Source organism: Mandrillus leucophaeus, unplaced genomic scaffold (genome assembly GCF_000951045.1).
Source record: "Mandrillus leucophaeus isolate KB7577 unplaced genomic scaffold, Mleu.le_1.0 Scaffold5, whole genome shotgun sequence".
Classification (NCBI taxonomy): Eukaryota; Metazoa; Chordata; class Mammalia; order Primates; family Cercopithecidae; genus Mandrillus; species Mandrillus leucophaeus.
Window position 1 is genome coordinate 4,370,657 of NW_012105364.1, and position 25,495 is coordinate 4,396,151.

Below are 25,495 nucleotides of genomic sequence, written 5' to 3' on the forward strand. Positions count from 1 at the left end.
TGGGATTATAGGTGTGAGCCACCAGGGCCTAAATTGTTTTTAAAGAGTTGATACAGGTCCACAATCCCTCATCTCTAATCTTGGGGCCAGATGTGTCTCAGAATTTGCTTGTAGATAAATTTTAGAAAGGTTATATGGTGTTATATCTTATTTACTAACCCTAGTGGGCCTGGGGCAGCATCCCACCATTAAAACACATTAATATTTTTGCACAAAACATATGACTATTCTTGTCAAGTGGTACAAATTAACAATTAAAGAGTTTCACATTAGTTTGGGTCATGTTTTGCTGTTAAATAAATTTTCATCCCAATGCTTTGCTTTCCAGAGTTTTTTCAGATTTTCCAAATTGTGGGTAAGGGATTCTATACCAATACTGGAATAGACAAAAAGATGGAACAACATCAACAAAAACAAGGACACGGGAGAATGGCCGACTATGTAGTAACCATAGATAATGCAGTTTGGCTGGAGTTTGCGTGTTGAAATGCAGAAGTATTTTTTAAGTGCTAAGATATTAACAGTCTTTGTCGAGCACTGTCTACTATGCTAGATCCCATTCTCAGTGCTCCTAACGTCTAATAGACATATATGAACACATGTACTATAAGGAAATACAGGCCAATTATAATTTTTTAAAAATGGTAATGTTAGAAATGTTATAGGAACCTAACAAAAGGGAGTACGATGCTATACTCTGGCTGTTGATCATTTATTAAAAGATATACCTTGTTAACTGGAGCCATTCTTTTTGAAACAATGACTTCTAACTTATCCTGTCCTCTTTGGATTGCCAGTTGCCTCAATTAAAATTTAAGTTCTGGCCTTTATCAAAAGCAATTTGCGTAATTTTTTTTCTTACCCTTCCACAAGGTGGCAATGAAGCACCCCTCTGCTGTTACTGCCTGCAATCTGGACTTAGAAAACTTAATCACAGACTCAAACAGAAGCATTGCTACCTTAGCCATTACTACACTCCTCAAAACAGGAAGTGAGAGCAGTGTGGACAGGCTCATGAAGCAGATATCTTCTTTTGTGTCTGAAATCTCAGATGAGTTCAAGGTAAGAGTTTAAACATGATCATGTTTTCTCCCAGTCTGTTGGCTGCCTATTTATTTTCTTAACAGTGTCATTTGAGAAGCAGAAGTTTTAAATTTTTATGAAGTCTAATTTATCAATTTTTTTCTTTCATAGTTATTACTGTTCCCTAAGAAACCTTTATCTACTTATTTTCTCATGCTTTAGGCTAAATGCTTTATGGTTTTAGATTTTACATTTTAGGCGGTGATCCAAGTTGAATTACTGTTTGTTTGGTAAGTTCAGTATTTTTTCCATACCGCTATCTACTGTATTCCACCATAATTTGTTGGAAAGACTTCCTTTTTTCTATTGGAGTGCTTTGGCACCTTTGTCTACAAAGCAAATACCCATATAATTTTAGGTATATTTTTGGGCTTCTTATCATGTTACTGAACCGTTTGTCAATCCAGTACCATTACCACACTAATATTGATTAATGTAGCATTATGGTACCTCTTAAATGTCAAGTAGTGTGGTCTTCCAACTTTTTCTTTTTTAATATTCTGGTTCCTTTGCATTTCCTATGAAATTTAGGACTAGTTTATCAATCTCTACTAAACAAAGCCTACTAGGATTATGACTAGGATTGTGTTGAATCTCTAAATCAATCTGGGGAGAACTGACATCTTAATTTATTATTTTTCTATTTCATGAATATGGTATATCTCTCCCTTTAGACCTTTAATTTCTCTGAGCAGTGTTTTGTAGTGTTTACTCTAGAGGTCTTGCAAGTCTCTTGTTAAATTTGTGTCTAAATATTTATGCTTTTGATATTTTATTAAAATTTTTTATTGTTTCTTACTAATGAAAAACTTTTAAAAAATACTTTTCCATATTAACTTGGTATCCTGTAACCTTGCTGAGTACCTTTACTGGTTCTAGTCATCATTATACACATTCCTTGAGATTATCTATATAATCTATATAAGTAATTATGCCATTTGTGAATAGAAACAGTTTTACTTCTTTATATCCAATCCAAATGCCTTTCCTTTATTTTTCTTGGCTAATTAAAAAAGTACTTCCAGAATAGGGTTGTATAGAACTGGTGAGAGTATGTCAGAGATGATAAAAAAAAATAAATTTCAGTTAAAAGAATAAAAGTGGAAACATTGTATTGCTTCATTCTTTCTTTATACTCAGTCAAGTAGTATAACTAACCCTATTTACTCTCTACTTAGTATGCATCCAGACTTTCAGAAAACAAACTTTACCTGTATATTCAAGCAGACAGTTTTGTGCATCTGGTGTAGCAGTTGCTTGTTCCAGTTTTTTCAAATTGCTTTTGTAGGAGTGAATTTTTTCCTAAAGACATATATTTTGTTATTGAGATACCTTGACTTTGATTTTGACTGCCTGTGGTAGTGGGATCTTTGTGTGACCTCTTGAGCAGTACACAGGGTCAGTGGTATCTGATTCCTCAGTGACTTAGGGTACAGGCATTAGTTGAGGTCGTGGTGAAGTTTAGCTGGGGACCTAGAAACATAGTCTTTGGGCTCCAGTAGTGCCAGCAGTGCACCACGTGTGCCTATTTTTAGGCCCAGCTTACATTGGCTCCAGTGTTGGTGGGTACAAGAGGGCTATCCTTGGGCCTCCACGTGGCTTGCTAGAAACAAATATTGAGAGCAATGAGCCCAGTGTGTGAGTGGGTTCTTCGGCCCTTGGCAGCTGGTGTGGTGTGGGTGATGGGCACTAGTGGTGTTGGAGCAACCCACAGGGTCACAAGCAGTCTGTGTTGGTATTGGTAGAAGCTGCAATGGGTCGGATAGGCTAGGTCCCAGTCCCACAACTGCCTGTAGCAGGGTGGTGAGTATTATGCTAAGTGTGTTTAGGAGAGCTTGTTATCCCCTGTCCCTCCCCCAGTTGGGTGACAGCTGCAGCCACATCATCATCATCTCAAACTCAGCCTGAGGGTGGGGCGTAGCCCAGCTTTAAACTCTCAAAATGATGCCAGCTGTGGGCTTGTGACTAGAAAGGGTGGGGACCCTTCAGGTGAGCAGCGTGGGCAAGAAGCTGTGAGGAGTGTGGTCCGCTTGGGGCTTGGTCTCACAGCAGCCCATTGAAGAACATTGGATATTGTCCTAACTATGCATGGGGGAACCTGGCTTTCCTAGTCCCTCCTTTGACCAAGTGGTGGCTGCAGCCACATCAACTTGAACTCAACCCAAGGTGGGGCACAGCCAGCATTAAACTCTCAAAATCGTGCCATGGACCAGGGAGCAGAGAGGGAGGGGTCCCTCCCAGGTATGCAGTGTGGGCAAGAAGCTGTGAGAAGTGTGGTCTGGTCACACGTCAGTCTGACAGCTCCCTGCTACAGAGCAGTGAGTATGATCCTAGATATGTATAGGATAGCCTGGTTTCCCTGCCCTCCTTGGCCAAGTAGCAGCTACAACTGCATCAGCCCTAACTCAGGTTGAGGGCAGGGCGCAGCCCAGTGTTAAACTCTCAAAATGGCACCTTGGGGCCGGGACCAGAGAGGGTGTGGCACCTCCCAGGCAACCAGTGTGGGCAAGAAGCGGTGAGGAGAGCAGTCTGCTCACATCTCAGTCTCACGGCATCCTGCTGCAGGGCAGTAGATATTGTCGTAATGATGCATAGGATAGCAGATTTATCCTAATGCATATCCTAATTTATCCTATGTGTATCCTAATGATGCATAGGATAGCATTTTTAGGATAATACCTACTGCCCTGCAGCAGAAGGCTGTGAGACTGAGATCTCCCTGTCCCTCCTTGGCCAGGCAGTGGCTGCAGCTATGCACAAGACTAATTTAAAATGTCAGGCAAAGGAGTTACAAGTTTTGGAGGCAGTCTTTGTGGTGGTGAAGAGAATGACCTTTAGAATCAAAATCCCTAGGTTTAAATCCTGATTCTACCACTTATGAGATATGTGACCTCAGGTGAGTCACATAAATTCTTACTGCCTCAGCTTCCTTAGCTGTACAATGGAGATAATAATAGTACTTACCTCATAGAGTTATTGTGAAGTATAAATGAAATAATAAAGAATTAAGAATAATATATGTGTCATTATTATTATTTTATGTATGTGTAGTATGGAAAGAACTGCTAGTTCATAATTGATCTTTTAACGTCTGCACACAGAATAGTTGAATATTGACTAAGTGGGTTATTTCTTCCTTGTTTTCAGTGCAGTTATATAAATCTCTTGAAATACAGATAGATTTGTTTCAGTTTGCTTTCGGTTTTATATTTTTCCCCTTCCCATCTTTTTTCTTTTTTTTTTTTTTTGAGATAGGATCTCACTGTGTCACCCAGGCTGGAGTACAGTTGCATTATCATAGCTCATTGCGGCCTCAACCTCCCTGGGCTCAGGTGATCCTCCTGCCTTAGCCTCCCAAGTAGCTGAGACTACAGGCACAAGCCACCATGCCTGACTAATTTTGCATTTTTTGTAGAGACAGGGTTTCACCATTGGGAGAAAGGCAAAAGGATTGATTGTCCAGGCTGGTCTTGAACTCCTGAGCTCAAGCTGTTCACCCGCCTCAGCCTCCTAAAGTGCTGGGATTATAGGCATAAGACACCATGCCCAGCTGCATTTTCCCTATTTTCTATAGGATTTTTAGTCTTTTGTTTCCTTAATTTTTTTGTATATTCAGGATATTAGCTCTTTACCTGTGAAAGATGTTACGAGTATTTTCTACTGGTTTGTCATTTAACTTTTCTTATGATGTCTTTTGTCATGCAAAAGTGTTATTTTTTTTAGGTAGTCATATTTGCCAGCCTTTTATTTTATTTGACTTTGAGTCATAATTAAAAATTTATTCCCTTCAAAGTATAGAGTAATTCACTCATGTTCTCTTCTAATACATTTATAGTTTCGTATTTTACATTTAGATCTCTGGTCCGTTGAATTTTTTTATTATATATGCTATGGACAGATTCAATCTTACCCTTTCCATTGACTACCCAGTTAGTTGCCCCCCAAAATTTTATTTAAGGCCAGGTGTGGTGGCTCACACCTTGAATCCCAGGACTTTGGGAGGCCGAGGCAGGGGCATGCTTGAGTCCAGGAGTTCAAAACCAGCCTGGGCAACATAGTGAGACCCTGTCTCTACAAAAAAAATACAAAAATTAGTCAGACATGGTGGTGTACACCTATAATCCCAGTTACTTGGGAGGCTGAGGTGGGAGGATGGCTTGAGCCTGGGAGGTTGGGGCTGCAGTGAGCTGTGATGATGCCACTGCACTCTGTCCTGGGCAACAGAGCAAGATCTTGTGTATTAGTCTGTTGTCACACTACTATAAAGAAACACGTGAGACTGGGTAATTTATAAAGAAAAGAGGTTTAATTGGCTCACAGTTCTGCAGGCTGAACAGGAAGCATGGCAGCGTCTGCTTCTGGGGCAGCCTCAGGGAGTTTTTACTCATGGTGGAAGGCAAAACAGGAGCAGATGTCTTACAAGGCAGAAGCATGACCAAGGCGGGTGCGGAGGGGTGTCACACACTTTTAAATGACCAGATCTTACAAGAACTTACTATCACGAGAACAGCACAAGCAGGGAAATCTGCCCCCATGATCCAGTCATCTCCCACCAGGCCCCACCTCCAACATTGGCAATTACAATTCAACATGAGATTTGGGTGGGGACACAGATCCAAACCATATTACCTTAACTCAAAAAAAAGTTATTTTCATTTTTTCTATAGACAATTAGGGGAAAGCTGCAAGAAAATTTTTAAGACTATCTTTGCCCCAATAATTTGAGACATCATCTTTATCATATGTACCTGAGTTTGTATGTTTATACAAACTCAAAAAAGTTGCATACGTACTTGAGTCTGTTTCTGGAGTGTCTATTCTACTTATATATTGGTCTGTTTATTCATATACTACTGCTACACTCTGTTCTAAATATAGAAGCTTCGTAGGACGCTTAGCCCTCCATCATAGTTCTTTATTTTCATTGTTTTCCTGGCTATTCTTGCATGTTTCTTTTTCTTTTTTTTTTTTTTTTTTTTTTTTGAGATGGAGTTTCATTCTTGTTGCCCAGGCTAGAGTGCAATGGCTTGATCTTGGCTAACTGCAACCTCCCCCTCCCAGGTTTAAGCGATTCTCCTGCCTCAGCCTCCCACGTAGCTGGGATTACAGGCACCCACCACCACGCCCAGCTAATTTTTTGTATTTTTAGTGAAGACAGGGTTTCACCATGTTGTCTAGGCTGGTCTCGAGCTCCTGACCTCAGGTGATCCACCCGCCTTGGCCTCCCAAAGTGCTGGGATTACAGGCGTGAGCCACTGTGCCTAGCCACATGTTTATTTTTCTAATGAACTTTAGTATCAAGCTGTCTAGCTTCATAAAAAACCTTGTTGACATTTTCTGTTGGGATCACATTAAATTCGTAAGTTAGGGGAGAACACATATCCTGATGATTTTTGAACATCCTAAGAACAAGGATGTCTTTTAATTTGTTCAAATCTGCTTTTATGCCTTTCAAAAATGTTGTTTAAAAAATATTTTTATATTAGTTTTGAATCGTTTTAAAATGCTTATTTCTAAATAACTTACCATTTTCATTGCTATTATAAATGTTTTTTATTCCATTTTATCTTCTACCTGGCTATCATTTATGTATATAAATATTACTGGTTTTGCATGTTAATTTTATATCCTGCTACCTTGGTGAATTATTGAGTTAGTTTTATTATTCATTCTCTAGGGTTTTCATATATACCATCATGTCATCTAAAAACAAACATATTTTTGTTTGTTTTGTCTTCTGCAATTCTTGTTTCTTTGTTTTCCCTTATCTAATTGCATTGGCTAATATCTCCAGAATAATGCTAAATAATTATGGAGATAGTGGCATCCTTGCATCACTTCTGACCTCAATGGGAATGCCTCTCAGGGTTCCGTATTAAGTAATATGCTGGCATTAAGATTGAAGTATATATGTTTACCTTGTGGACATATCTATTCCTTTTTTTTTTCAAGAATATTTATTAGGAATGGATGTTGGATTTTATCAAAGACTTTTCAGCATTTTGGATATTATCCTCTGACTCATGAATGTGATGTTATTGTATCAATTTTCTAATGCAGAACCATCTTTACATTCTTGATAAACCCCATTTCATCACAGTGCATTATTTCTTTAATGTAGTGTTAGAATCTGTTAACTAATACATTACTTTTAGAATTTTTACATCAATATTTATAAATGATTTTAGTCTGTAATTTTTCTTTCTGTACATATATGCCATCTTTATTAGGCTTAAGTATCATTGCTTCATACAAACATTATGGAGATTTTCTTTGCTCTGAAACTGTATATATGGATTTGGGGTTATCCAATTATTGGTAGACAATTCTGAATTATTCATGCGTCTCTTTTCTGCACATCTTGCAAGTTAGGCACTAACTGCCGTCTGTTTCCTGCTATCACAGCTGTGTTCCCTTCCCATAATATAAGACATCTTCCAGCCTTAGAAGATAGAGATCGTGTCTCCCTCTAAAGGAAAGGGAAGATTTCTTTGCAGCCCCAGAAAATACTAATAGTATTTGGAGCAAAAAGCCCTCTGGAGCAAAAAGCAAACATGTTTATGGTCCAATATAATAATGTTTTTCTTCAGAAAAAAGGACAGGCATGCTTACTCCCCACTGTAAATGTTCAGATTCCATCTTTAGGGTTCTTATCCGGTAATGCAGCCTACTGCAAGACCAGGTATTATCTGGCTCTTTGCATTGCACTTTGGGAATTTTGGGGCTCAGGAAACCCACCCCAAAATGCTCATACTCTGGCTACTGCTACTGCTGTGAGTAGTTAACTGTCTTTCATCGCTGAGCCAGGAGTCTCATGTTTTCTACCAGCATCCATGAAATTGTGACAGGTTAACTTGTTAGCCACAAGTAGGGTAAAATCTCACATTCTTCATGCATCTTGACACAGGTCTGTATTTTTATTTTATTTATTTTTTGGGACAGAGTCTCTCTGTGTCACCCAGGCTGGAGTGCAGTGGTGCATTTCAGCTCACTGCAACCTCCGCCTCCCAGGTTCGAGCAATTCTCATGTCTCAGCCCCCCCAGGTAGCTGGGACTTGCAGGCCCACGCCACCACACCCGGCTAATATTTGTATTTTTTTAGTAGAGACAGTATTTCACCATATTGGTCAGGCTGGTCTCGAACTTCTGACCTTTGGTGATCCACCCACCTTAGCCTCCCTAAGTGCTGGGATTACAGGGCGTGAGCCACCGTGCCTGGCTGACACTGGTCTTTCAAGTTGTGGTAAAATTCCCCTAGAAAGCATTTTGTGAAGTAGTTCCTTGATAGCTTTCTCTATTTCTTCTATGGAAATCAGTCTGTTCAAGCTTTTTATCTTTATAGTTGACTTTAAAATCTTTGATGTGATTATTTGTCTGAGGCAAAGGGAAGGGATCTCTTGAATGAACTTTATTTTTACATTGCTTTTTATTTTCCGTTGTGGTCTCCTTGGTTATCTTCCATGAAGAACAAGTATTGTCATTTTAGGCAACTACAGTGTCTTCTTAGCTTGCAGTAAGTAAGTAGGAAAGTATGTTTAGCAGCCAAAGTTATAAAGATGAATGTCTTGTCTGTGCTTGCTTTTGATAGGTGGTGGTTGTACAGTCATAAAAGTGAATATTCTTTTTGTTTTTCTACAGGTGGTGGTTGTACAGGCAATTAGTGCTCTCTGTCAGAAATACCCTCGAAAGCACAGTGTCATGATGACTTTCCTCTCCAACATGCTCCGAGATGATGTAGGTAGACTACTTTTTAATCGTAGGAAGTTGCTCTCTTAAATTCTTAGGATTGCCATGAAATACCATAGTGTTTTAAGGAGATTTCTTTATCATCTCAGTATGCCTCTCAAGTAGTACACTAAGTCTGGTTACTGTCTTATTAATAAACATGCCATTGCTTTACTTTCCCCACTTGGAGAAAAACCACTTTTTTGTTTCAAAAAGGTGGGAAATGAAATCTGAATTTTATAAGCGTGAACCTTGGAGTGTAAGCATTTCTCCAAAACGTGTCCGTAGAATGAATGGCAGTTTTATCTTCTTTTTTGCCAGGGAGGCTTTGAGTACAAGCGGGCCATTGTGGACTGCATAATCAGCATTGTGGAAGAGAACCCTGAGAGTAAAGAAGCAGGCCTAGCCCACCTTTGTGAATTCATTGAGGACTGTGAACACACTGTTCTGGCTACTAAGATTCTACACTTGTTGGGCAAAGAGGGCCCTAGAACGCCTGTCCCCTCCAAATATATCCGCTTTATTTTTAATAGGGTTGTCCTGGAGAATGAGGCTGTCAGAGCTGGTGAGTCATTGGGACACTGATATTGATGATGCTGATCTTTTGAAATACTTAGGAGAGTAATAATGAAATTGAAAAATGAAGTTGCAGGATCTGTTAGATGGTGGGATTTTTAGAGCATGCTTAGGGCCCAGATATCTTTCTATGTACTCAATTTCCATCCTCATTTTTGCCTTAGATTAGACACAAATAACCCTTCGCTTTCAGTATGATAGGAATACTGTGATGGCTTATCCGTTTTTTTCAGTTATAGTCATAATTATGAATGTTTGTAGAATTTGTTTATGTGTTTCTATATGTATATTTTTAAGTGACTTTTCCTCCCTAATCTTTCTTCCCCTTAGCATATGAATAGATCCAAATCTCTCCCATTAAAGATGTAAACTCTCTATAAGCCTTTCACTAGCTACTGACTCTATACTTTCCTTCCCCTCGTAGATAAACTGCAAGTAGCCATTATTAGCTGCCTGCATGAATTCATTATCCGTTTTTCTCTTTAACTCAGTGTGATGTAGCTCTCCTTTAAAAAACCTCTGAAGTAATTTTACTGAAAATTACTTATAAACTAGTTGTAAAATCAAGTTAGATACTTTAATGTTCTTATCTTTGTTTACACTCAGTCCACTTGATGTGCTATTGACTGAACACTTGGTGAAACCCTGTAGCCTTGGTTTCCACAATAGCCTACATGTTTCCATCACTCCTCACTCTTATTTATAGAGCTCTTCTTCCCAGCCCCCTTCCTTGAAATATTAGTTCTCTCTAGGGTTTTGACTTCTCAACATCTACATTCACTTCTCAACATCTACATTCTTCTTGGTGATCATTTTCAGAGCTCTACTGATAGGCTATGACATTCCAGTCATGTCTCTTTCCTGAATTTGTTTGTCCAAATAACTTAAAGCACTTCAAATTCAGCCTGAAATTCAAACTAACCTCACATTCATCATCCACTCAGTTATCAAGATAGAATCTTCTTCTGCTGCCTTACAGCCCCTATCTGTTCTGTAGCAAAGTGCTTTCAATTGTGTCTCTTTAATATTTCTTCGTTCTCTCTTCTATTTTCATGGTGCTGACTGAGGCTGTCATCATTTCAGATGCCTAACTATCTGACTGCTTCTAGACTCACATATATCCAGCCTATTCTTTACACTCTGCTAAAAAAAGGAGGGGACTTTCAAATATACATATTTATCTCATATTTAATATCCTTTAATAATGAGATTAAACCATACCCTAATTTTGTTTTATTTCCAGTCTCTCCCTTGTCTCTTCTTGCTCTCCAACATGGGTCCTATGCTCAGCCTTCCCCAACTGTCCAGTAATATACCACACTTTCTTCTCTGGGCAGTGGCCATTTGAACTTGTTATTTTCCTCTGCCTCTAATCCTACTCTTATCCTGCCTTTTTCCTCTGGCTAACAGTACTTGTTCTTCAGATTTTAGCTCAAGTAATATGTGTTAGCTCCTTGTCTTAGTTTTCCACCACCAATTCTGATTTAGTTCCTTTCTGTGTATTCACATAGCATCCTGGATATATTTCTTCCATGGACTTACTATGATGTGCCATAATTCTCTCTCTACATACCTATCTTTCCCACTAGAGTATAGCTCCTTGAGATCAGACACATGTCTTTTATCTGCCCCAGTACCTAGCACAATTCCTGACAAAAGTTTGGTGAACAATGAATCTTTGTTGAATGAGAGGAATTTTAATAATAGAACTTCTTTTTGTGCTTGGGGCTGGTTGTTTGAGATTAAAGCTTAATCACATCAGTGTGATATATAAGGGGTTGTGGTGGGGTGGAGATATAGCTCCTACAGAAAATCTATATGAATCTTTTTCCTCGATTCTTGAAAGATTTTCCTATTCAGAGCTCTCTTGGGCTTGCAGAATTCTATTTCTGCTTAACAGTATCAAAGAAATAAGATCAAGAAACAATAAAACAAGAGGGTTTATCTCCACTAAACATGGGAACACTTTTCTAATTTTTTTTCAAATGGTTATTGGTTAACTCTGAGAAACCAATATTTATGTAGCATAATTGTATGCTTCATTATAGCTGCTGTGAGTGCTTTGGCTAAATTTGGGGCTCAGAATGAGAGTCTTCTCCCAAGCATCCTTGTACTCTTACAGAGGTAAGTTAAATAATGTCTCTTTTTAAAAAAATAAGAATTCTATATGGTTAAATAGTGAAATCCTCATTGTACCATAGAGCAGATGTACTCTAAGGCCTAAGAGTAGAGCTATTGGAGCAAGTCAGGGGCAAATGGCAATTCCTTTCTCTTTTTAGTAATTGTGTATACGTCTCAATCAATTTGATGTGCTATTGACTGATCACTTCATGAAAGCCTCTAGCCTTGGTTTACGCAATAGCCTACATGTTTCCATCACTCCTCACTCTTATTTATAGAGCTTCTCTTCCCAGCCCCATTCCCTAAAACATTAGTTCTCCATAGGGTTTTATGTGCTAGGTACGTGTCACGTTAGACTTTGGCTTTCTCTCACATGATTTTGAGAAAGTGACTTAAATACATACGCCTCAATTTGTACAACAGGCTTACTTTAAAAAGCTATTAGGTAATTCACTATGCAGAGTTGAAAATAATAGTTTTTCATTATCTTCATGACTCTCTGTTTGATGAGGAAAAGACTTGCTTTAGCAAACTGTGATTGCATCTTATAATTGAAGCAGATAAATTACAAACCAAAGGTTAGCTAGTTTACATAAATTGTCATTTGAGCAATAACAATGGCTGGATTTTGAATTTATCTTTTTAGTATCCTTGGAAAGTATAATACTCCCATTTCCTAATTACAAAAAAGTCTAAGTCTTCAACAGGGTCATGTGGTTACAGATGGAAGAAAAGATTCCAGACTGCTATTTCATGTTCTTGTGCTCCTCGTTATTTTAATGCCTACTTCTGTAGTGCTTGTGATTCTCAATAACAGTATTTCTTTAGTAATTCAGAACAGTACCCAAGATTTGTGGAGACTTTAGGAGCTACTGTTGGCTATTGTTGAGCACTTTTTTAAAGATAGTATCAGATGACGACCTGACCTGTGTCCTTTAGATTTGGTAGTAGAGCTATTGGAAGTCTTTGGGGTACTGTGACGTGACTACTCTGTTTCTCCTGGACAGGTGTATGATGGATACTGATGATGAGGTACGAGACAGAGCTACCTTCTATCTCAATGTGCTGCAGCAGAGGCAGATGGCACTAAATGCCACATATATCTTTAATGGTCAGTGAAAGCCAAGGATGTACACTTTTGTTCCTCGAATGGTGTCTAGGAAGCATATTTCATGATTTGCATATGAGCTAACTTCACTAGGCAAATGCTTGGTTTTTGTCTTTGAATGCACTTCCGTTTCTAGAGAAACCTGTGTCTATAGGACAGTTTCTAATTTGGTAATGGTAATTCCTGTGCAACAATCTATAAGAATATAGATTGGGCCCTTACATTTTTTAAGAACGTTGCTCACTTATTCCTGGTTCTCCTTGAACTCCTTCTTGGATGGGTTTACCTTTTTCCCATTTTCTTATGCTATTGTTGTTCCCATATAGCTAAGTTGCTTTCTTTTCCGGGAGGTACATACATTTTGTTGAAAATGTGTATGCTATGCTCCCATGTTTCCTTGAATGAAATAAGTCAGTTTATAAGTTTATAAGGTAATTTCAAGAATATCCTTTATTTTTATATTTAGGTTATAAAGCTTTTGGTTGTATTTTTCTTTTCCTTCAGAAAGCTTTGATAAATATTACAAACCTGGGCCTATTTGGATTTGGGGATTGGCAAGAGGTTATAATGCTGAGATTTCTCTGTGTTTCACAGGTTTGACGGTCTCCGTACCAGGGATGGAAAAAGCCTTACACCAGTACACGTTGGAGCCTTCAGAAAAACCGTTTGACATGAAATCAATTCCTCTTGCTATGGCTCCTGTCTTCGAACAGAAAGCAGGTTAACTCTATTCGTTTTTCTGTGTATAAGTAGTTTTGCAAAACCAAAAAATATTATCTTATTTTCTCTAATACTCATTTAATTGTCACTCTTTTTTTTTTTTTTTTTTTTTTTTTTTTGGAGATGGAGTCTCGCTCCCGTCACACAGGCTGGTGTGCAGTGACACGATCTTGGCTCACTGCAACCTCCACCTCCCGGGTTCAAGCGATTCTCCTTCCTCAGTCTTCCAAGCAGCTGGATTACAGGCATGCCCTACTACACCTGGCTAATTTTTCTAGTTTTAGTAGAGACTGGATTTCACCATGTTGGCTAGGCTGGTCTTGTACTCCTGACCTCAGGTGATCCACCCGCCTCAGCCTCCCACAGTGCTTGGATTACAGGCGGGGAGCCACTGTGCTCGGCCGATTGTCACCCCTTCTAAATCTTTTAGATTTAAGACCTATTTTTATTAGAGTTTTAAAAAACTCCTGGTTTTTACATAAAAGCAGTAATATGAAATACACTCCAAGATAAAGGTTTTTTTTTTAATGCAAAGTCTTACAGTATCTGAAGTCAGTTGCCACTGTGCATCTCATTCAGAGCAGTTAATAGTGCTGTTGCCTCCTATTTTTATTTTCCGAAGTTGATAATCTCTAAGTTAATTGATTTTGTTATTGGAGGTTCGTCTTAAAAGAATTTATGGGACACAATCATAAAAAATATTCCCAAAGAATATCTAACTTTAAAACAAAAACAGAAGACATAAATGTTTAGTGGTTAGAACACAAAACTGGGAAGAAACAATTTTATGCTTATTTTCAACATTTTCAGTTTTTCTGTTGATATAAGTAATTTTTCCTATTTTGATCATGAGAAGATTTTTTAAATAAATTGTTTTTCCTTTTCTGAGTAATTTTTGTACAGCCCAGTCCATTTAAAGCAAATTCTATATTTTTAGGGCTTACTTTATGATTCCACAACATATGTTCACTGCATACATTTTAATTTGAGTGTCCCCCCATCAGAAGTGACAGATAACCTGTAAGTATGATTTAGTAATAGCTCATTATATATCTGCTAGAAATGTCTGCTCTTTTCTCTTTCTGTCTGCATTGCTAGCTTGATAGTACGGGGAGAAGTTCACTTACTTGCTCCTATCTGTCTTTATAGAAATCACATTTGTGGCTACTAAGCCAGAGAAGCTGGCTCCTTCCAGGCAAGACATTTTCCAAGGTATGATGATTTGATGGTTAGACGTAATAATCTCGCCCCTTGGCATTGTAAATATAATAAAGTCCACTAGTCTTACTCAATTTGATCAGTTCTCAATATAGGAAATCTTCATGTGGCTGAACACCGTAGAGTATAGTTGCTGAGGCTACCCGGAGTCCAGGAACTTTCCAGTTTGTAATTGCTAACTGGGAATGTTTTTCTTTTCTGTATCTCGTTGGTTAACAGGGAACTCATTGTAAAATAAGTATTTAGTTTCTTTTTTTTTTCTTTTGCTTTCATTATTATATAAGCTCACTTACTTAAAAGATTATTTCACTAAAACTTGGGGACGTATTAGTTGAATGTTCAACCATTAGTAAGGCTATGGAAACTAAAGCTTTTTTTTTTTTTTTTTTGAGACAGAGTCTCACTCTGTCACCCAGGCTGGAGTGCAGTGGCGTGATCTCGGCTCACTACAAGCTCTGCCTCCCAGGTTCACGCCGTTCTCCTGCCTCAGCCTCCCGAGTAGCTGGGATTACAGGCATACGCCACCACACCTGGCTAATTTTTTTGTATTTGTAGTAGAGACGGGGTTTCACCATGTTAGCCAAGATAGTCTCAATCTCCTGACCTCGTGATCCGCACGCCTTGGCCTCCCAAAGTGCTGGGATTACAGGCATGAGCCACCGCGCCCGGCCAACTAAAGCATTTTTTAAGCATCCAGAGTAAAGCCTTTCCCTGTCTTCTTCATAGCCTGTGTTCTTTTTTCTTGATAGAACAATTGGCTGCCATTCCTGAGTTTCTGAATATAGGACCCTTGTTCAAGTCTTCTGAGCCTGTTCAACTTACAGAAGCAGAGACAGAATATTTTGTTCGATGTATCAAGCACATGTTTACCAATCACATTGTGTTCCAGGTAAGAGAATGCCCTTAACTCCTGTAGGGATTTAGTATAAACTGGTATGCTTTGAGACAAATATCCTTTACCTATAATTCTAGTTTCTTTTATAGATAATTAATTTGGCAGAATTTCTGGTTTTCTTGCTTAACGCCAGAGCTATAGAGATCCCTTCATGTGATGGGCAACTTTTGATGGTTCAGATCTAAAGGACATAAAACTGAAATGTGTGAAGAAGTTGGACAACATAAAGTATAACCAACTTTTTTAAATTATCATTTAACATCAGGGTAGATTAGGTGGGCTAATTCTAAGAACTTAGATTTGACAGCGATCAGACTTCTGCCATCTTGTTTGGTACAGCAGTCTCAGGAAAAAGAAAAAACTAGTGAATAATATAAACAAAAGACCTCAACAGTAAGGCTCTCCCTGTTGCCAAAAGAAGAATCTTAGGAGGAGACCTACCCTGCTCTTTAGAGATAGAAGGTATAGTGGGTTCCAGAGCTGAGTAGTGGGTTGTGACTGGGAAGGATAACTTGTTATCCTTCACAACTTTTCCATTTACTGACTTTTCAGTTTGACTGCACCAACACTCTCAATGACCAGCTGCTGGAAAAAGTGACAGTGCAGATGGAGCCATCAGATTCCTATGAAGTGCTGTGTTGTATCCCAGCCCCCAGCCTTCCTTATAACCAACCAGGAATATGTTACACTCTTGTTCGTTTGCCTGATGATGACCCTACAGCAGGTACTAACCCTTAGAAGGGAGGAGATACTTACGTGATTCAGAATGCATTACCTTGAGAGCTCTTCAACTCTTCCAATGCTCAGTTTAAGAATGTGATGCTTTTCTAGAATTTAATGTAATGATGATGAGTGTGTGTGTGTATGTGTTTGTGTGTGTGTGCGAATATATATATTTATAAAATTGGTTACTGCTGCAGAAATAATTTTAAAACTAAATCTCTGAGTAAAATTTGCTAAACACTTAATCTTAAAAGAGAAACTGAGTGTGTATAGCACAAAAAGGAACTCAAGCTTTCTGTTGGAATAATGTGACCACTTGTGACAGTTCATATACCTGATGTCTCCTATGAAGAATCTTGACCCACTTCTCCTCAAAGTTTCTATCTAGTTAGATTGAACTTGGTTATGTAGTAGATGGTTGACATTTTAAAATATATCATTTTTGAAGGTCCTGTAGCATAAGGCTGGTGTCTGAGAGCATGTCTCAGCCTAGTGAGTGGCTTAGCCAACCATGTGTGTCCACATTAAGAAGGGCTTTTAATTCCCAGCTTAACCCATATGCAGTCTTTGCAGGGGGAAAAACAGCCCCTAAAAGGCAGCCAGCTAGTGTCAATAGTAGTATTTACTTATTTGGAGACTTGGGAAGGTCTCATGACCTATCTCTTGTGAATGTCAAGTATTTGTTCTACTTGATTCCCCCCACCGCCATTTTCCTCCTTGATTTCTTCTCATATTCATTGCACAATATTCATAACTGTTACCCAATTTTCACAGAAATAAGCACACACATCACATTTATGTTTTGAATAACTTTTACTGCTCATAAGTACAGGAAAAACAGAAGTTAAAAAATTAACAAATACTGGGGAAGTTACAGAGTTACAAGAAATCATAAAAGCACTAGTAAATAGTTATCCCTGGTCATCATTCAGTTACATTTGGGGCTTAACCTGCTTTCTTTTAGCCCCTCTCCAAACTCCCTTCTTAGATGTTGGTTCCTGGGAGCCTCTGTCCAGTCTTATCTGTGTTGGGTGATAGACCAGGCTACTCAGACTCTAGCACGAGGTAGATTCAAGTTGGCACCACTGCTGTGTCTGAATCCCAGGTTGTTCCCTCTGGCCCTGGGTGGAACTCTACTTCTATCCTCTAGCCACCCTGGATCCATAACCCCCTGAGTAGGAAGGCACTTTCCTATCTGGCCTCCAGTATTTCTCCTTTGAGCTCAAGGTTATCTGGCTTTAACCTTTAATTACCTCCTTTATCCCTTTGTGAGGTTTCTCTAGTTCCATTTCCTTATAACTTCGCTTTCTCTCCTGGTCTGTTTTTCTCTCCAGTTAGATTTGTCTGAAATATGTCCACGAGCCAGTAATTAAGCTGGCTCTACTCTTAAGTAAACCTAGTTTTATTTACCCTTTTCTAAACTAGTATTTGGGCCCAATCTTAATGTAGTCCTGTGGCTTCTGCCATTGTCTGGAGAGATTCTGCACTTCGTCAGTTCTTTTCCAGTAGCCATCCTTCCATGTTTCAAAATTCCTCCCGCTATTCTACCTCTCACTATTCTACCTCTCACCAACATCCTGTTTTTTAAGGGATGCTATTACTTTGCCACTTACTTTCAGAGGGAAGTGAAATGCTGAACCCATTGAAGAATCAGTCCCTTGCCAATTGAGAATACTAGCTCTTCCCACTTCCCCAGGTTCATTTTGCTAACTAATAACTCAGGTGGCTCACACCCCAGGAAGTATTCTTAACAGAATCTAAGAAGTACAATTTTGTAATACCAAAATACACAAAACAGCAATATAGAAATTACATATAGCATAGGAAAAAACCAACAACAACAACAACAGAAAACATTTCCACCAAGAGAGAAAAAGAGGAGAGGTTTTCTTGCCCCTGTTCACTAAGGATTTTTAAAACATAGATCTTACAGATTAGCCCAGAGATTTCAACATTTGGTCTGCTGGCTATGGACTCTTTTGCTTGATAGTTTGATTTTTGTTTATAAAAGTTTGGCATTTAGGGAATTGTTTAAAGTTTCGTTAGTAGTAAGTTTATATTTGACCCATCATATACGTACTTAAAAACAAACTCCTTTCTATTTAGTTTTTGTCAGAATTCTCAAATTTTTAATCCATGGCCAATCTAAAGTCTATGCTATGCAATGAAAGAAGTGAAATACCAGGGCATAGATGGTAATAGGTATCTTCTACCCATTCCTTCCTTTTTGCATTTTCCCATCACAGATATTCCAAATTTTACCTATCACCTCAAGGTCTTAAACATCAATATGTCTCATTTCAGAAAAATAATGTTTTTCCTTATAATCACAGTGAAAAAACAGAAATTCTTGGTTGTTTCCTTCAACTTGAAAACAGTATAGCATAATAGAAAGAAATATGGGTTTGATAGACAGATGAGGATTTGAATTCTGGCCCTGCTACATACTGACTGTGTGATCTTGGACAAATTATTTGATCTCTTAAAACTGTTATAGGATAAAATGAAATGAAATAGTAGGTAAATTGCTTCACATGGTGCCAGACACATAGAACCTTTTAGTGTTTGATTCTAGAATTATCCACTTTCTTCCTTTATCTTCTCTAAAAATGAAGTCTTCTAGAGTTCAAAAGACACGTATCCTCTATTCTCTTCCAGAAAGTTGTTCCATCAGTTATCCTTTCTTTGATCTATCTTTTATCTTTTCTACTCCCCTTACTTTATAAAAGTATACAAATCTACCCTATCTGAAAAAATTTGCTGTAACCCAACATCAATATATTACCATAACACCTTCTCGCAAAGGTTGGGCAATTTCTTGAAAGACTAGGGACATGCTAATAATTAGTCCTACTTATTATCTTTCTTCCTCCAAGACCTTGTCCTTTACCTAAAAAGTTTTAGAAAAGCCTTTAAGGTAACATTCCTTCTAAGCATTCATTCTCTTTCAGCAGCTCTGTTTCCCCTGAATATTTATTGCACCTGTAACAATATATATTATATACACAACATTCTACCAATTGTTCCCCATTTTGGACCTTTTTAATGCCACTACCAACTTAACTTTTTATTCCACTGCCTATTCAGAACCATTCTAATCTTTATATTGCTTTTATCAGGTTTTATTGTATCATATTTCTTATTATCTGGAACATTTCAACGAATATTAATAACTTATTTTAAAACAGTCTTTAATAGAAAATACTCATTCCAAGATCAGCTGTAACAGTACATGTATGTGAGTTTATTTTCTCTGATTTTCGTTGGAAATACTGCCTGCCATATAATGATTCATAATTATTTTAATTTCTCGACTTTCTGCCTACACTTCCTTAAAGTGCCATCTTAAGCTACTATACAATCTGATGGATTTCGAGGTCTTCTCTGAATCTGTAGTCGCCCTTCCATTATTTTCTGTTCAGTATTAACCATATTAACTTGGCATTCTGTACTAAAAACACAACTTCAGTTAAGTAAGATTTGCCTCAGAGTTTTTTACTTTTAACACTTCCACTCACCCACTGGGATCCATATTAATGAGGCTCAGTGAAACTGCATTCTTCTAAGCCAAGCATTTAATCTGAATTTTAACTCAAATACTAAAAAAAAGCAGGATTGGTAGAACATTATGATTCAGCCACCCTTTCCCCTTCCTTTATCACTAGAATTTGTTTCAGCCTGGCTTTAAAATCAATATTCCTACAGTCTAACCCATTGAAAGATCTGCCAGGATTCTCAGTCTGAGATCTCCTTATTTACCAACTCATTTCTCTTGTACATTCCTCAAACTCACTGAAATTGCCCTAATTTCCTTTCAAGCCATCTTCCTATCCTATTTGGTATCCCTTTTCTACCCCATCATCCTCAATGTCTCTAATTTTTATTGCTGACCTTACTTAAATGATCTTATCTCTACAGAATGCAATTTAATCATGGTATACCCACTCATTTCTGCCTTTTGCCTTAGGGGAAAAACAAAACAAAACCCTGCTGTATTGGTACTGCCCAGTCTTTGTTCATCTGTCCTTGAAATTTCGATTCACAATGTGAATATGTATAAGCTTCCTCCGTGACCCACCTCCAGTGTTCAAAACATTTCCTTCCTGTTCTCTTGGTGTCCAACATACCTGCATCCTTGGCTAGTAGAACTGACTTCTGAGGATTGCTGATGAAGCTCATCCTTCAGACTCCACTTCATAAACCTATCTCTACATGGGACCGTTTATTCTCCTGACTCCAGCATTCATCACGTGTTTCACTCAAGGAGCTTTAAGGCAGCCACCAAATTCTCTAATAACAAGTTCTTTCTATGTACTTTTCCTCTTTGCCATTATTCCATACTTTGGATTAAGGGGCAACAATACCCATCGTACCAACTCTGACATTCCTAAATCTCAAAGTGATTTAAACTGTATACTGTCCCCTTAATTTCAATCTTGTTAAACAGAGTAATACTTCCTTCTCATTTTGGCTCTGCTGATTTTGTTGGAGACCACATTAAACACATAGTAACCTATGTCCAACCCCCACACTTGCAAATTTTACATTGTTAATTGTTTCCTTTCAAAATCCTGACTTAGTGATTGCCATCACTGCCTTCCATATCGGTTGGGGTTGCTTTACTGTCACCCTCTACAAAGTTTCTTCTTTGTCTGTTTTCCCATTCAATGAAGTAGTTACCATGACAGGTGAAGTGTTGTTACCCCACTTGCTTGTCGTCTAGGATTTAACTTCTATTCCCTAAAATTTTCTTACACTCAGCCATGATACTGAACATACCACTGACTTGTCCCTGAGATTTGTCAGTGCCCCCACTTTGGGAACTCTGCATTCCAACTTCCCCTATTCCATGTCAGCCCTTTTACTGATACTAAGCCCGGCAAAAATTAATAAGGTTATGTCCCCTCATCACACCTCTCCTTCATTCCTCTCTTGGCTTACCCACACCATGCTTTCTCCTCCATGACCTGTGTCAAACACTTTGCCCCTTTTGGGCAAAAAGAAGGATTCTGTACGTTCACACCCACATTCTTGCTCTTGGCATGCCTCCCTTGCTGCAACACATGCCCTGATCCTCCCAACAAGCTCACCTCTCTAAGCTGCTGGGCTCCATAACCTGCTCCAACTCATTCTTCTTGCCCATTGGGGAACACCTCTCGTCTGTCCTGCTCTCCCATATGCTGCAAACGCACCCTCTGCTCTCGCAGCTCCCAGCTCCTGGGCCCAGGCTGATCATATCTCCTGCTGTCCTCCTCTACTGCATAGCACGGCACTGTCCCACCTGCACCCTCCTGCATTCTCTCAGCACCACCTGTGATTCTGCCACTGGCCTAATTCGTGTTCTCAAGTGTGTCCTCCCTTCTTGACCTGGCCCCACACACACTGCTCCACCAGACGCAGTCCTCTCTGTGTCACACGTCCTGTACTGAATCCACCTGCTCTGCTGTCCATGCTCACGTCCCAGTGGCCCAGGCTCTGAGTCCTTTCCAGGGCCCCACAACCCTGACTCCCCTAAGCCTTCCTGACTCCTTTCACGTTCTTTCTTTTACATTGTGTAAAAACACTCTGGGGAGCCTCTGCCTCTGAATCTCCTACCTTCTTCCTGTCACCACAGCAGTTTTGTCTTTGTCACTCATTCATGTCTCACTCTCTGCCCATCCTCATCCCCCTGGTACAAACACACCCAGTTTCAACCTGACTCTCCTGTCCTGCCTGAGACCCGGCTCCTCCGCTCCTCCTGGGTGCTCCTGTCAGTCCCACCCTCCTCCCGCCTCCTCCCTCCTTAGCGCCCATGTCTTCAAGACGCTCTCCTTCCACGCTGTCTCCATTCCCCTTTGCACCTTCCCTCCTTGTTACAACAGCTCCCCTGCTCTCTGCTCTCACCCACACAGCCCACATCCTCTGTGTCACTGGGCCCTTCTCTGGGCCTCACTCCTCCACCTGAGTCCTCGAGTCTGGGACCGAGGCGTTGGAAACCCCAGCTCCACCACCATGGTCCCGGTGCCTTTTCGGCTACATCCATTTGCTCGCTGTCATCCTTGTCCTGGTCTGTCGGGAACTGTGTTCCCACACCTGACAGTCTTGACCCTGATGCCTCCATCAGCCCCGCCGCACATGCGTCTTCCCCTCGCACTCCACATGTCTGCCGGCTCTCCATCCTCCCGCGTCCACCAGTGATTCTCACCCGAGGATGCAGGACCCCAAGGCGGCCTATCAGAAGCATCTTTGGGGCTCGGTCTCCTCTTTTCCTACTACCTGTGTTCCTTTTAGAGATTGCTTTTTTACCCCCCTTACTTTTTCTGAGCTGAACACTGCTCACCCCTCAGATGATTGGATAGGCCTGCCTGGGGGTCCATGCCCCCAGCCCTCCCTCGGGTGAAACCCACCCCCCACCCCAGATAAGAATCACTGATGTGGACGGCCACTGTGACTTCCTGGCATCACACCCTCATTTCACACCTAGACCATTCTAATGCTTGCCATTTAACTTCCCACTCAACACATCTCATCTTTTGCCTCCCCACCCTCATTAGGCCTGGAACTCTCTGCCTAGAACCACGTCATTCCTTCCCTATTTGCCCTTTAACACACCTCTGACCCCAAACACCAGTCTGCATTGGAAACTTGTTCTTTTAATGCTTCCCCACCCCATACTTCTTGTCCTCCCACCTGATAGAACTCTTAGGGACTGTGTCAGTATCTTCGGCCTCAACCTGTTTCTTATGGGTGCTTACTATTGTCAGTTTTCCTTAATCCCCACTCCTTTTTTCAGATCCCTTACAAGATAGGCCTACAGAAACTTCCCCCTTTGTTTCCCAAGTTCTAAGTTGTTTCCTAAAAACCAGCCATTTACCTTGACCTTTCAACCTACAAGAAACCACTTTCATTTACTTCTTTTGGTGGATTTAGATGTCTTCCCCAGCCTATATTCATCACCCGCAACATTAGATATGTAACCCACCAGCTCAGTTAAATAAGAGTTTCCTCCAACCCAGAACTTGGCTCGATTCTCCCCATCTGGTTCCCTACCTCCTCTCCCACTCACACCCCACTGCTCCCAGTCCTTCCCTCCTTTCCAACCCAGTCAATCCCAACCCAAATCCCATCCCAAACCCCATCCCCTGCACCCAACCCACCCTTCCCCACTGCATCCATAGCAAAGAGCCTGGCCCAGGATTCACACTTTTGCAACAAAGTTCAGTGCTTTAAGAGCAGCCATTCCTTCCTGCCCGTTGCTGTCCACCCCTTTTACGCTTTCCATTCCCCAAGCTGAACCTTGAAGGCTGCTCTGAGCACTCCAAATTCCTTTGTTCCTACTCTGGGACCTCCCCTTTCACCTTGCTTCACCTGTGGCTGTCCTGCCTATGGCTGTCCTGCCTGTGACTGTCCTGCCCGGTTCCCTTCCACCATGGCTGTCTGCCCTCCATCCTTCCCTGGGGGCCCCTCCACCCTGTCTGTCTTCTGTAGGTGACTCCCCTGTTGCACTGCCTCATTGTCCCACTTCCACATTCTTTCTTGCAGCCTTTCCCCTTGTGACATATTTCTTCTCTGCTTCCTTGGCCAAAGGAAGACATCTGCCTCTCTGTGGCCTATATTTCTCTTAATCACCGAGGACCTGTCACTTCATCAGACTCAGTCATCTCTTCTCCATAGGGATGTGCTCACTACTTTGACCTGCTTTCACCACTCAAACTCTTCCATCCTCTCTCTATCCCATCTTCTCTTCAAGAACTGTTTTCTGTGGCTCCTCCAGATCTTCCACTGATTCAGGCCAGCACCTCCCCTTAGGCTGCCTTTTCCTTCCCCTCTTCCACTCCAGCCTTGTTTCCTCTTTTCTCTTTCTGTTCCATGAAGTGAGTTCCACAAAACCCTACAGCCAGTCCCGCCACTTCCTCCTCTTCCTCCTTTCTTCATCTCCATTATTTCCATTTACCTTGGATAGGGCCCCAGTGAGCCCATGCACCCCTGCCCATCACGCCTGATCTTGCAGTACTCATTGAAGCCATCTGGATCCACCATTTCTTCTTTGCCTCTTGGCCACACTATCTTTACTATACCCTTGTTTAGAATTTAAGACCTTCTTCTTATACAAGTCCTGCCATCCATCCTGTTCTGCGTTTCCTCCTCTCTGCCCTCTAGAAAAAGTCTCCAAAAATGAAGCCCCCGTATCAGCACCCTATCCAACCTCTGGGCATATTCCCTCCCACTGTGCCCATTTACTATTAACCTAATCTCCCACTAAATCTAAGATGCTACCTGTGTTTGAAGGCCCCCCTTCCTACTTCACTGCACCTCTGTAGTGAAGTGTGGTGTAGTGCATATTTTCAGTTGCAAGCTACAGCTCTATCTTCTCAGGCTCCCTTGACAACAGAAGCTCAGACTCAGTGGTCACTGGAAATTGTCTCCAGTCCATTAATTCCCTCTAACACTTGCAGGCACCTTTCTGCCCACATACTAGACTCATGAGTCCATCCCCAAACCCCCAGTCCCCAAGGTTTACCTGCCAGTAGGTTCCATGCAGGTGCTGTCTGAATGTGCAGTGATGCCCCATTTCCTCCATTTACCCTGAGCGACTTAGGCACTTTCCCTCTACTGTCATTTCCTAAGGATCCACTTCTGAAAAGCCTGGGATTTTGCCTCCCTACCCTAATCCTACGGGTTGGCCTTGATAAGAGGCATGATACCAACTTCTCTGAGATCTGATAAAGCCCCATTTGGGGAACTCTGATTTCCTCCTTCCCCTTTTCTGCATCAGACCCTGTATGGACACTAAGCTCCCCACAAGTTCATGATGTTCTTTCCCCTCATGCACCACAAATCTCTCTTTTCCCATCAGCTTCCCTGACCCCACTCACATCACACCACCTCAAATGGCTGCCCCGCTCCATTGTCTCACTTTTTCCACACAAGGTTCACATTTAATTCCTACACCACTGTTGCCTCCCACTTTCATCTTCCAGACATGCTCCACCTCCTCTTCAACATCCAGTCCTGCATGCCTTGCCACCTGCAGGTCAATCCACAAACTCAGGAATCTTTCCTGAGCTCTGACCCCTTCCTGTCCTGCCCCCACTGATGCCACCACTGCCAGCTTCCATGTCCTCAACCTGCTGTAATAGGTCCATCTCCTGTCTCAGTTCACCCCTAACCATCCTATATTCTCAGTTCGGCCTCTAAGGAACAGTGGTTTCCTCTCTCTGTTGTGTCCTCTGGCCTTTCATCGTCTCACCATGCCCTTTATTGAGACACTGTCCTCAATGTTTCCAAGGTGCCAGCACCTCTACACCCTGTTTCTGTGGGCTCATCTCACCTCTCCTTCATTCCTC

At 40.6% G+C, this 25,495-nt stretch overlaps 1 protein-coding gene across 1 annotated transcript in view; it reads left to right on the plus strand.

Moving 5' to 3' along the window:
* COPG2 (coatomer protein complex, subunit gamma 2) overlaps window positions 1-25,495 on the plus strand; it is a 164,301-nt gene that overhangs the window by 106,227 nt on the left and 32,579 nt on the right. Inside the window, exons 12-20 of the mRNA XM_011995847.1 lie at window positions 874-1,062; window positions 8,722-8,817; window positions 9,130-9,373; window positions 11,433-11,508; window positions 12,513-12,616; window positions 13,208-13,333; window positions 14,483-14,545; window positions 15,301-15,440; window positions 15,999-16,170. Coding sequence (XP_011851237.1) covers window positions 874-1,062; window positions 8,722-8,817; window positions 9,130-9,373; window positions 11,433-11,508; window positions 12,513-12,616; window positions 13,208-13,333; window positions 14,483-14,545; window positions 15,301-15,440; window positions 15,999-16,170 — 1,210 coding nt within the window. The remainder of the gene's footprint in view (window positions 1-873; window positions 1,063-8,721; window positions 8,818-9,129; window positions 9,374-11,432; window positions 11,509-12,512; window positions 12,617-13,207; window positions 13,334-14,482; window positions 14,546-15,300; window positions 15,441-15,998; window positions 16,171-25,495) is intronic.